Source organism: Mangifera indica, unplaced genomic scaffold (genome assembly GCF_011075055.1).
Source record: "Mangifera indica cultivar Alphonso unplaced genomic scaffold, CATAS_Mindica_2.1 Un_0016, whole genome shotgun sequence".
Classification (NCBI taxonomy): Eukaryota; Viridiplantae; Streptophyta; class Magnoliopsida; order Sapindales; family Anacardiaceae; genus Mangifera; species Mangifera indica.
In genome coordinates, this window is record NW_025401108.1 from 371,541 (window position 1) to 384,638 (window position 13,098).

The 13,098-nt window shown below is 30.7% G+C and overlaps 1 protein-coding gene across 1 annotated transcript; it reads left to right on the forward strand.

The window, feature by feature from the left end:
• Positions 1-1,501: 1,501 nt before the first annotated feature.
• On the forward strand, positions 1,502-4,386 carry LOC123205780 (protein indeterminate-domain 7-like). The gene is made up of 3 exons (XM_044622819.1): positions 1,502-2,255; positions 2,350-2,743; positions 3,180-4,386. Exons 1-3 carry the CDS (start codon positions 2,066-2,068, stop codon positions 4,186-4,188), a joined length of 1,593 nt encoding a protein of 530 aa, XP_044478754.1. The 5' UTR covers positions 1,502-2,065; the 3' UTR covers positions 4,189-4,386.
• Positions 4,387-13,098: the final 8,712 nt, after the last annotated feature.

Genomic DNA, 13,098 nt, shown 5'->3' on the forward strand with positions numbered 1-13,098 from the left:
ATCATTATTGAGGAATAAAAGAAGAAATGACAAAACAATAACATTTATTTATTTTTGTGACAGGGAACACAAACTCATCGAAATCATGAACAAATAGAAAGGCAATGTACCTCCATCAAGTTGCCACATTATTTTTTTAATTTTATTCATTAATTTATTTTGATCGAAATATTTAACAACTTTTTCAAATTCCTCATGCCCTTAGAGCTATATATTTATTATTAATTAAATTATATTTATTTATTTTAGATATATATATATATATATATATTTATATATATCATTATATAATTAGATAATTTAAAATTTAAAATAAAAATAATATCTAATCCTTTAATAACATATATAAATGTATACATAATTATATATTTAAAATGAATACATATAATATTGTTCATTTATTATTATTTTCATAGTTGTACCTAATTTTCAATTAGTCTTTTTTATATTTGAAGTAAAATAATTAGACTTAAACCAGTGGAACTATTAAGTAAGAGTATGGGGGTCAAATAATTGTGTTAAAGGATCATAATATATAGTGAAAATTGATGAGAAACTATTTCAACCACTGGAATTCATTCATTTTGATTTCATCACTACTTAATTCTCTATTAATTAATTTACTCTATTCTTTATTTCAATCATTACCACAATTATTAAGGCCAAGTTAGAAATTTTTTTATAATAAAAATATATCTGTCTATTTTGAATACATAAATTAGTACATATTTAATGTGTATTATTATATAATTAGATAAAATAACATTCAATTACGTGATAATACACATAAGTGTATACCTATTTATATACTGAAAATAGGTATGCATAATATTACTCTTTTTTTTAATACAACATCCTTAGGAAATTTATGTGTGAATAAATAATAGATGAAGCTTGGGTGGAGTATTAAAACTTTTAGGGAGAATATATGAGTTTAAATCTTTACTATTCTTATGAAACTCTAACTTATCTAATACAGTGGTTGTGGATCTAATTATTATATTTTAGATTTACTCATTCAACTAATATGAGTGGTCCTTGGTAAAAAAAATATATATATATATATATGTATGTGTGTGTGTGTGTGGGTGTGTAGTTACATTGTGTGAATATACTTATGTAGAAGAGAATATGTAGTCATATGAGCAATGAAATGAGTCCAGATTAAAATAGAAAAAAAAATGTAGGAAACAAGAAGAAAAGTAGCTGGTGAAATAACTTTTAGCCATGCCTGTTAAAAAATTTTAATCAATGAATCAATCATATCTCTGTTAATGTAGAAAGCTGTGAATCATGTATGGGTCTACGAACCATAATGTAAATAAATATATATATATATATACATTTATACACCTACGCACAGATCAACATCCAACTCTCTCTTTCCCATTACTTTATGTAACAAGGGAAAGTAGTTTAATCTTGAATAAAAGAGATTACTGCAAAAATGAAAATGGTAATATAATTAAAAAGCAAATAGGTAGAGAATAAAGAGAGAAGAGATTTTTCTGGTGTTGAGGAAGAGAACAAGGGAAAAGACAGAAAGTGTAACGTCATGAGTTAGCAGTAGGGTTTCCCTTTGTTGTGTATGTGGTTTTGGAACTTCTTCAGGATTACACAGAGATACCTTATCATCCCACATCTCTCTCTCTCTCTCTCTTTCTCTTTCTCACTTGTGTGAGAGACTGAGTGATTCTTTTTCTTCTTCGTCTTTTATATTTGTATGGTGTTTTCTTTGACTTTCTTTGGCATGTTTCATACATGAAGATCATAGTTCTAAGCTAGCTAGCTAGCTGTATATAACTTCTACTTAATTTGTTTCTTTATGAGTTTTCAAAAAAAAAAAACAAAATACTGTCTCTTGGGTTGAAGCCAAACAAGGAAGGAACCATGCCAATTTATGATGTAAATTATTGAGAATTAATTTTTTCTTTCTTTCTTCCTTCTTCTTTGTTAAGTTTTCTTGTCTTTGGATCTCATCAGCAGCTTGAAACTTAAGCCAGCTTGTTGCCAAGATCTATATTCAAAGTTTGTCATGAGTTTAGAATTTTTTTAGCTTAGAGAGATGATGAAAGGTTTGATATTCCACCAGCAACATCAACAAGTTTTAGAAGAAAACATGTCTAATTTGACTTCAGCATCTGGTGATCAAGCTAGTGTTTCTTCAGGAAATCATCAGCAATACTTTGCTTCACCACCACCATCTCAAGTTCAACCATCTGCTAAAAAGAAAAGAAACCTACCGGGAAACCCAGGTTAATATGTATATTCAATTATGTTTGTTGTTGTTTTTCATTTGGAAATTGTTTTTACTTTGTATTTTTTTCTTCTTTTGGGAATTTGGGTTAGACCCAGATGCAGAAGTGGTGGCTTTGTCGCCCAAAACACTGATGGCAACAAACAGATTTGTGTGTGAGATCTGCAAGAAGGGTTTTCAGAGGGACCAGAATCTTCAACTTCATAGAAGAGGGCATAATTTACCATGGAAATTAAAGCAAAGAACAAACAAAGAAGTGAAGAAGGTGTATGTTTGTCCAGAAGCAAGCTGTGTCCACCATGACCCTTCAAGAGCTCTCGGAGACTTAACAGGAATCAAGAAACACTTCTGCAGAAAACATGGAGAGAAGAAGTGGAAATGTGACAAATGCTCCAAGAGGTATGCAGTTCAATCAGATTGGAAAGCTCACTCCAAAATTTGTGGCACTAGAGAGTACAGATGTGACTGTGGCACCCTGTTCTCAAGGTAACTAATTATCCAAATTAATGTTAATGTTATTCTTCTCATCAAGCTATGAAACCCCACTTAATGAAAACATTCTAAAATCTTCATTTATTGAGATATCTGTAGACAAAGTGAATGTCTCTTTAAAACTTCTTTAATATCACACTCTTCACTTGCAGCTAGCATATAGTACTGTAGAGAGACCCAGAGAGAGAATATAATGCTTAGAATGGATAAATTTAATTGAAGTTGCCAATGTGGCCAATCTGTCCTTAGCTCCATAGAGTTATACAAAAAAAAAAAAAAAAAGGGCAGAAGGAAAGAGAGAGAGGCAAACGAGAGGAAGAGAGAAAGAAAGTAAAATATTTCTGGCATTGTCATGGGCATACTTTATGACGGTTTTGCTTTTGTTTGTTTGTGTTTGTGTTTTCACATATTCATTTTCTATTTTTCACAGGAGGGATAGTTTTATCACACACAGAGCTTTCTGTGATGCTTTAGCTGAAGAGAGTGCAAGAGCAATCACAGGAACGAACAATCCTGTACTACATCAGCCTGGCTCTAGTTCTTCCCCTCATGTCAACCAATTCGACCCACAAGACCTTCAAACTTTTGCACTTAAAAACGAGCAACAAAGTTTTAGCCTAAGACAGGAAATAATACCAACCTGGCTTGCTACTAAAAATCAACCAATTCCTGGACCACCATTCACACAAGGTTTAGATCTCTCTTCATCATCCTCATCAGTCTTCAACACTCATCATCAACATCAAGAGTTTGTGCATCCAAACCCTAATTCTAGTCTTAGCCCCACGCTTCCTCCATATCATCAAACAGTTGCAGCAGCAGCAGGAGGAGCTTCATCACCACACATGTCAGCAACAGCATTGCTGCAAAAAGCTGCACAAATGGGTGCAACAATGAGCAATAACAAGACTAGTACTCCTGCGCCTTCATCACATTCTCATGGCAGCTTGATGAATGTCAGGCCCCACCACCTCCATCAACAGCAACAAGCTCACGTGTGTGCGGATTCCGCAAAAAACATTACAACAGCTGGTTTTGGTCTCAATTTGTCTTCACGTGAAGGCCTTGGAAGCAGTGGTGGGTCTGGCTCATTTGTCCACGGGTTAACACCCTTTGCGAATAAAGCTGCAACTGCTCCTCCTACTGCAGCAGGCTCAGGCGCCCTTCTTCAAGAAGTGATGAATTCTTTGTCTTCAGCTGTTTCATTGGATAATGTTTTTAAAGCTTCCGCGAATTTCAATGCAACAACAGCAGCAAGTCATAGTAGAAATGATGACCATCATCATCAAACCAGAGATTTCTTAGGGCTAAGATCCCTCTCTCAATCTGATATTCTCAACATTGCGGGTCTGGGAAATTGCATGAACTCTTCTTCTTCTTCTTCCTCTCATAAGCAACAACAACATACTCATCACTCTCAGAAAACATGGCGAGGTTAGGTCATGTTTGTTTATTTATTCGGCTTTAATTAATCACTTTTCCTTCTCACTTCGTTATCTCAAGCATCCAAAATGGAAGGAATCTCTCAATATGATGATAATATTCAATACCCTAGTACAGTTATTTTATAATTTTTTTCGCTCTTTTATTTTTTTTTTAATTATCATTATTATTTATAGCATGTAACTCTTTTTCCATTTATGTTTTGAGTAATACTATGTGTACACATTTTTAGTACACAACTGGGTATATGGATGATGTATCATCATGTGATTGAGTGTCACTTTATCTTTAATTCAAAATCATCTAATCACATGGTAATATATCATTTGTGTATCCAACTTTTCTACAAAAAATGTGTATGCATAATTTTATTATTTTGTTTTATATTTATATTAAATATGTGTGTACCTTAATAGAATCACATGAGATCCAAAATATATGCATTGCAAGATAGATATTAATTAATCATGCAATAAAATAAAATAACAATAAATCTATGCATATCCACTTTAAATACATAAATATGTATACATTTAATACATGTTATATATGATTGGATAGTGTATATCTAATCACGTGATAAGTATATACTTATTTGTGTGCTCAAAGTGAGTATGCATAGTCTTGCTAATAAAATAATCAAAACTTGAAGTCCCTTTTGTTATTCCTATCTAACATAATTATTTTCAAGAATCCTTTTGCAAATTTGGTATGAGTTGATACTATATATGATTAGTGAAATAAACATATTAGCTTTACAACAACTAAGACAAGTTAATTTAGAGTAATTTAACCCTTTTATGCAAAAGGCAAAATCTCCTATGAACAATTTAATATGCACCTGTTTTTGGTATACAATTCGTATACACAGTTGATGTGTTATTATATGATTGGATATTGTTTTATTTTTAATTTTAAATTACTCAATTATATAATGATACATTGTCTAAGTATACAAATTATATACTAAAAATATATGCATATAATTTTATTGAGCTGATATTCTTTGTAATTAACCCACTAATTAATAATCCTTGATATGCTTTGGTGGATCGCACTAAACCATCACAAAAATAGACATTCTCTCTCTCTCTCTCTCTCTCTCTCTCTCTCTCTCTCTATATATATATATATATATATATATATATATATATATATATATATATATATATATGATATTAATCATCTTATAATATGTCATTGAAGAGATGTAATATGAATAAGTGTGTTGAAATGAATTAAAGCATTGGATTCTGAAATGTAAAGGATGTGCATAAATAGAAGTGAAAGTTTTTGAGCTTAGGTATATATGACAATTTTTATTATAAAAAGGAGATGATGTTTGACACCTACTATGGGTGCAAGTGGGACTCAATCCCGAGGGAAGATCACTCAATGTCATTGCCCTACATGCTACACACAGATAACACTATGATGTGAATATAATTAGGCCAAATGAGTATTTCCCACCCAAAGTTTAGTGTAAGCACAAACTTTCACTCATTAATTATCAAAAATTTAAATATCTATTATTATGTTAAATTTTATTACTATGATCAAACGTAAAATTATTATTTATTAAAAATATTTTAAAACTTAAAAATTTATCACATTTTCATCCCTACGTTTAAAAACTAACAAAGTCAACCCTATCGAAACTTTGAAAAGCTTACATTACTCCCTAGGTTTTTGTAGCAACTGCCAACAGCCGGAGACGAAGACAGCGGTGGCATTCTGCCACCCTCTTGGCTTATCTCTCAATCGCGGTCCATTGCTAACTATCATTAGCCATCTTCTCCTCTTACCAACAGTGTGACAAAGATATTGAAATCTAGGTTTCTTCATCACGTCGTCGTATGAAAAAGAGATCTTAGTGTCTTCGTTGCTTCGTCGTGAGACAAAGAGACAAATGCTTCTTTGTCACACAATGAAGAGATCTAGATCTCAATCTCTCCTTCATGACGTCGATGAGGGGAGAAGATGGTTAGAAATGGAGCACAGCTGAAAGAGAAACCCAGAGGGAGAGAGAACGTTGTCATCTCCGGTTGTCGACAACTGTTGCAAAAACCCTAGGAAAAATTTTGATTTTTCAAACCTTGGGTGGGTGAAGGTGGGGTAAAATTGTTAGTTTTAAAACTTGGTGGGGGTAAAATGTAATGAATTATCATTTTAAAAATATTTTTATGAAATAAAAATTTTACCCCTAATAGTAATATTAAAATTTAATAGAAAATTAGGCATTTTAATTTTAAATAGTTAATGGATAGAAAATTGAGTTTGCACCAAACCTTGAGGAGGAAATAGTCGTGTATCCACATAATTATCTAATTTAATTACAACTTTGGTTTTTAATTAAAATTCAATTATAAATAAGTAAATTAATTAGGTGAGCTTTCCTGGAAAAAGATTAAAGAAATGCAAGAAAATACATGAGAGATTAAGAGTTAATTATAATAGTTGATGTGATTTGCCCGTGGGTTAGAGTTAATGACCTAATTAAGAATCTCTCTCTCTCTCTTTTTGTGTTATTTTTGGGATATTAAAGAGAAGAAAAGTGAGGTAAAATGTGTATATATATAAAATTACATTTATAATAATAGAGAGAGAGAGAGAGAGAGATTAAGTAATGAAGTAGAAATGATATTATTATAGGAAAGGTATGATTAGGTTATCATAAGAAAAGGTAGTTCTGTGAAAAGTTATAAAAACCAGAAATGTGAGAAAGAAAGAAAGAAAGATGCTTATCCCTAAGATATTGCATTGTAAGGTCAATTTAAATACATGTGACGACTAACTTTGAAAGTGGTGGCTGGCACCTGTCATTCATTAGTTTTTAAGAAATATGTGATATATATATATATACACACACACACCACAAAACATAAACTTTATTTCCCTTCTAAATATATTAAAAAAATGAAAAATGGACAACTTTGTTGATCAATGGAGTTGTTAAATCGCAACAAAAAAGATGCAATCTTGTAGGAATCACATTCACACCTTTTTGAAAGTAATTCAGGCTAAATCGTACTTAAAAAAAGTGTGATCTAACCGAAATTAAACTTAGAATGGTATGATCTTATTAGCTCACATTTGTATTGTGCAATCCTATGACTTAACAGCTAATAGAATTACACATTTTCAAGTGAGATTTAGGCTAAATGGCACTTAGAATGATGTAATCTCGTCAGACATGTATCAAAAAATGTGCAATCCAATAATATTTATTTATTTTGTGATTCTAACTACTGAATTCGATCAAATTATTCTTATAAAGAAAAATAATAATTTTTAAAAATAAAATAGTTATGAATAATATAATAGTTTACTTTTTTTTACCATTGTGTAAGATCTCATGCCTATTTCGGAATTTAAATTTGTAGTAATAGATTGTCATTAAAAATGTAGGCTCAAATTTTAAAAATATCAAAATGTCTACACCTAAATGTTTTTTTTTATATATATGGTACTCATTTATTTTTTAAAATTTAAACCAATTTCCTAAAGGCTGTGTTGCAATAGAAGATTTTTTTTTTTTAATTTTTGTATGCAATAATGTTGTCTGAAATTATGTCTTTTTAATACATAATTATCTATATACGTAAGTCCAGATTATAAAAAATTATGAACATATGCACTTAAGAATATAAATATACACACACAGATACACACACCATCTAATTTTTGTTGCATAAACGCATGACATCAGACATAACATATCTATACCCATCAAATATGCTTTTTCTTTTCTTTTTTTAACCCTAAGGGTTAACAAAATTGATGGAGAATTTAAAATTTCAATATAAAGGTTTGAAATTGAGTTTTTGTCACACTTGTAAAATTTTTTACTTGATGGAGTGGTGTTCCTCGGATTTATCCATTCAACAAATAATGGGTGAAGTCCCCAGTGCAGTAATTATGAGTTTAATCACCTGGCCCAATTATTAAAAACATTTTTTCTTTTTTTGGGTCGGGGGTATTTGAAATTATATGTGGCATGCATTCACTTTATATATTTGGAGATTGGGAATGTGTCATGTTTATCATAATATTTCTGACATACATGCATGTAAATGTATAGCACTTTGCCTTGTTGGTAATGGAGATGAAGATAAAAAAGATAGGAGTGGTGGGCTACAAGAGAGCAAGAAATCACATGCTCCAAACCCACATAAGTTATTTTTTCTGATATATGCAATATGAATTGCTTTATTTGTTATTGTTGGGAGCTTTTTGTCTGGTGATGGCATCTATATATATCTCTCTCCAAACGCTGGCCAATAAAGGCCAATTAAAGCGGAATGTGTAAGGCTTGAAGGTCTCTCTGTGTTGTTTAATTTGGGTTTACGTATTTTGATAGTGGGTGGTGGCGCATGGCTAAAAACCGATTGACTTGTCATTCCAAAAGATGCTCCTGCCTTTGTGCTAATAACAGTACTGTACCTTTTTCTTTGACTTATCATTTCTCTCTTTCTTCTTTTTGTTTCTGTTTTTACCTTGGTTACTGACTTTCACGTGTTAATCAAAGGTAATTTCTGTACTGGATGTCTTTTATAAACCCTACTTTTCATCCTACATTGAAGTTTTTATGCAAAAGTTTATAAGCATGCTTTTTTTTTAAACCAGAAATCTTTAGGCTTTATAAACCTGAGTTCAAAATTGGAGCTTCCCCCAAACTTTAAAATCTTTGAGAAGTGATAAATGATGATCTTTGATCATATGTGTTCATGACGGGGATACAATGCCTAATTTACAAAAACACTTTAAGAGCATATAACTAATTTTGTAAAAACAAGCAAGACAAAGCATCGAAGTCGATATATATGTACCGAATGTTGCTTGCTTACATCAGAAAACATTTTCCACATATTCTTTGTTTTAGAATATGTTCATGGTAAACAAGTACATAGATTTCTTTTTTTATGTTTTGGTTCTTCCTTTCAGTGGTTAATTAGAGTTCAAAGAATTATCCAAGGAATCAAAGAGAGGATGCAAAGATTTAAAAAAATCCCTTGCCCTTGTACCCTCCTGCTTTGTGGCCAAGTAATGAGGGCATTATAATGATCTAAGGACACATAAGCTTTTTACTTTGCTAAGTCTACGTGTCCATTTGATCTAGGTGATCCATGTACAGTCATGATCAATGCATGCTAGAGGTTGTAAGGTGTTGCGCCACCACATTACACTTAATGCGATACATATTATCTGATCAACTCATCCATTTTACTTTTAATGTGCTACTAAAGTGATGCATCCATTTTGCATTAAATGCAACATAGTTCACTTAGTCCTAATGATGATTAATATGTCTAATTGCATATTTAGACAACTGGAACACCTTGTCCATTGGTGGACACGTGATCATGATCAAACAACTTAGATCTTTTCTCACTTAAAGGGGATGTGTTTTGTCCATTGCTTTGGGATACAAACTCATATATTTGCACTTCCCTACAAAAAAAATTGGCAATAGCGAGAGAAAAATAAATATTCAATTGTTATAAGTACTATGTTTATAATTTTAACAACTAATTATTTATACTCTTGTTAAAAATAAGTAAATTAAAAACTTTCACAAATGAAAAATTATTGTTAAAAGCCTATTTTTTATCGTTAAAAAGTTTTAACAATGAAAAAATCTTATCATTGTTAATTGTTATAGTTTCTCTCATTAAAAATATTTATGTCGTTAATACTTTTAATGAGAAAAGTTATAACAATAAATAATAACGTAAGTTTTTTCCTCATTAAAATTTTTTAACAATGAAAAATAGACTTTTAACAATCATTTTTTTTTTGTTAAAGTCGTAAATTTATTTAGTTATAATGAAAGTAAAAATAATTGATCACTAAAATCATAAGAATAATAATTATTATGACCAAATATTTACCCATTTATTATTTTTCTCTTGCTTTACTAGTTTTTTTTTTTTAGTGGTTTGAGATAACATGTGTCTAGGTTACATGAATTATGCACACAATTCTAATAATTTGTTAACTTGTCAGATTTTTAGGTATATCATCGAATATCTATCTAGTGATAGGTAGACACTACTTAAAGAACAATTCTCGAAGGGTTAAGTTTACCCAAATGATTATTGCCCCTAGGTTTCTACCCAAATGTTAAACTCTTGCGTGCATGGGTAACATTTGGGTAACATGTTACACATTTGTCTTGTGTGGATGTATAACATGTGTATGGCTAAGTCTCATACACGTAGCAATAATGACTCTTGTGAAGTTCCCACTTTGCATTTAATGAGGGGCAAGCCTTGTGGATTGTGTGCTTTTCATATATTTTGGGAATGTGTTTTACAATGGTACATGAATACCCATTTGATCATTAACACTTGATGACGATTTTATTTGGATAGAAAGGATTTTCCCTCACTCAAAGGCCTTTGCCTATAAATTATGCCTTGAAAGTAGTTTTCCACTTCTTTATTATTACACTTTGAAAAAAAAAAAAAATCAACAAATTTCTTGGCTATTCAACTTCCAAGTCTTGCACTTCTTTGATCTTTACCTTTCATGATTAGAAACCTTTTAATCTTGTATTCACACAAGAATGAAGTACCTAGAAATAAATGTCTATTTTGTACATAATAAGATCTCTCAAAAGTAACTACTTTATCTTTTTACGATAGACCAACTTGTTAACGTACTCATAAAAATTTTGTCATAAAACCGATTTAATTAATTGAAGAACAAGTTAAGAATTTTTTTAAAAATAGCTTAATTTGAGGGAGAGTAACGGGGATAAAATTAAGATAACATAATCTTAATTTAAATTATTTGTATTTCAAAAGCATGATAAGATTAATTTTGTTGTAACAAAATCTTTGTATCTATGTATTTCTAGAAGATCAATGATAATAGAAATATAACTTTTTAGTCTAATTCTATATGGTATCAAAACATTAGTCTAACAATTCTCTTTCCATATTTTTTTTGTTCTTCTTTTCTATCAATCTATGAGAACCAAAGTTATCATCACAATTGCTACCTCTGGATCTCTTCTTTCTTCAAATAATTTTTTTCTTCCATCTCCAAATGTTTCTCAAGAACTCTTGATCAAACCCAACTCATCTAATTATCTTTTATGAAAAACACAAACTTTTACCTTTACTAAAAGGCTATAATCTAATCCATCAAATAAATGGTTCTTAAGAGACTCCTCTTATCAATCTATCAAATGGAGATCTAAATCCTACCTATTTAATTTGGTTAAGACAAGATCGAATTAATTTGAGCTGGTTGATTACATCAACTTCAAAAAGCTTACTTACCCAAATAGTTTGAGAGGAGACCACATATTCCTTCAATACCCAATTAGCAACAATTTATGTCTCTGGCTCATGAACACATGTGCAACATCATAAAGGAGCATTGCATAAACTTTCTAGAGGGAATGATCAATTACTAGCTGTATGGAACGTGTCAAAAGCATTGTTGATCAATTGACTACACTAAATAGTCCTATCAATAACAATGATTTAGTTGGGGCAATCCATAAAAGCTTGGGTATGGTCTATCTTCTTTTTGTACATGTTGCGGAAGTGTGCCTTGAACCATTTTCCTATGAATACTTATAATAAATAATTGTAATTGAAAAATGATGGTTTTACTATTTTAGAGGTTGTTCTGCCTATTACACAATATAGAAATCACCAATCATACTTCTCTTCATCTAGAGGTGGTGGTCGAAATTCTCAAAGGGGTGGAAAAGCTAGGGGATGTAATTATACACTTGATAATTACAATTTTGCTTCTTCCGAGAATTTTTCCAACAATGAAAATTAGAGTTATGATCATAGGGGCATAAATTTTTTTTTAATTCCTCTTCCACTATGAATGCAAATTTGATTAAATTCTATAATTGCCAAGGATTTGGGCATATTGCTTGTACATGCCCTAGTCTGAAATTTTAAATAGCTAGCTTCACATCCAATTCCCTTCAAGTTTGTGTCCTATTTAGCGTCAACTACCAACTTTGTTAACTCTCAATCTTAGATTGCTAGTTATGGAATGAATCATCTTTACAAGGCATTGATGAGATCACAACAGGTGATGGTAAAAGAATTCCCATCTCTCACATTGGTTCTTCTATAATTTCACTCTATTGGGTTTGGTCCACCCTAGTAGGTTGACTTGACCCAAGCCCAATCTGCATTTACATTTCCATCCATAGCAGTTGCGAGAGGTTGAAAGCAGTTGAGACCTTATTTAAAAGTCTCAAAACTACCTCTCAACTATCCAATTAATGCAAAATAGACACAAAACCAAAATCAAAGGATTGTTCTTTTCTTCTTCTTCTCAGTTATCTCTCAAAAACAAAATACACAAACTGTGTTGCGGATACGAATTAATACTCCGCATCAAGTCTAATTTGTAGAATAACAATCAAAATCATAGAACTTCAATCTGGGTATGTAATTTAATCTTGTATTTTAATTTCTAACACACTCAATAATAATTCATTTTTTCTTAATGATATCTTATGTCACTACATGAAATTTTTCTTTTAGTGATGAAAAACAATTCGAAAAAATATATTGTCATCATAAAATAAGTTTTTGTGACCAAGGTTGAATGTTTATCACTACATTCATTGAACAATATGATTATTTGAATTGTAATAAATTGTGACATCTATTTGTCATTAGAAGTTGTAATAATAGTATAATAGTAACAAAAATTATTTGCCACAATAATTTTATCTATAGCTTTTTTATGGGAATTTTTCACGCCAAAAAAATTTGATAATATGATAAAATATTTGTCACTAAAAATTATTATGATCAATTAATTGATAACAATTGTAAACACATCACTATAACAATAGTTATTGCAACGACAACTTATGTAGTAATCATGGTATGTGGAAACATGTTGTGGCAAGATAA

Bases quoted from the DNA above. Each gene is read 5' to 3' on its own strand.
- LOC123205780 (XM_044622819.1), top strand. From the start codon at position 2,066: ATGATGAAAGGTTTGATATTCCACCAGCAACATCAACAAGTTTTAGAA. The intron at 2,256-2,349 runs GTTAATATGTAT...AATTTGGGTTAG, and splicing joins AAACCTACCGGGAAACCCAG to ACCCAGATGCAGAAGTGGTG. The intron at 2,744-3,179 runs GTAACTAATTAT...TATTTTTCACAG, and splicing joins TGTGGCACCCTGTTCTCAAG to GAGGGATAGTTTTATCACAC.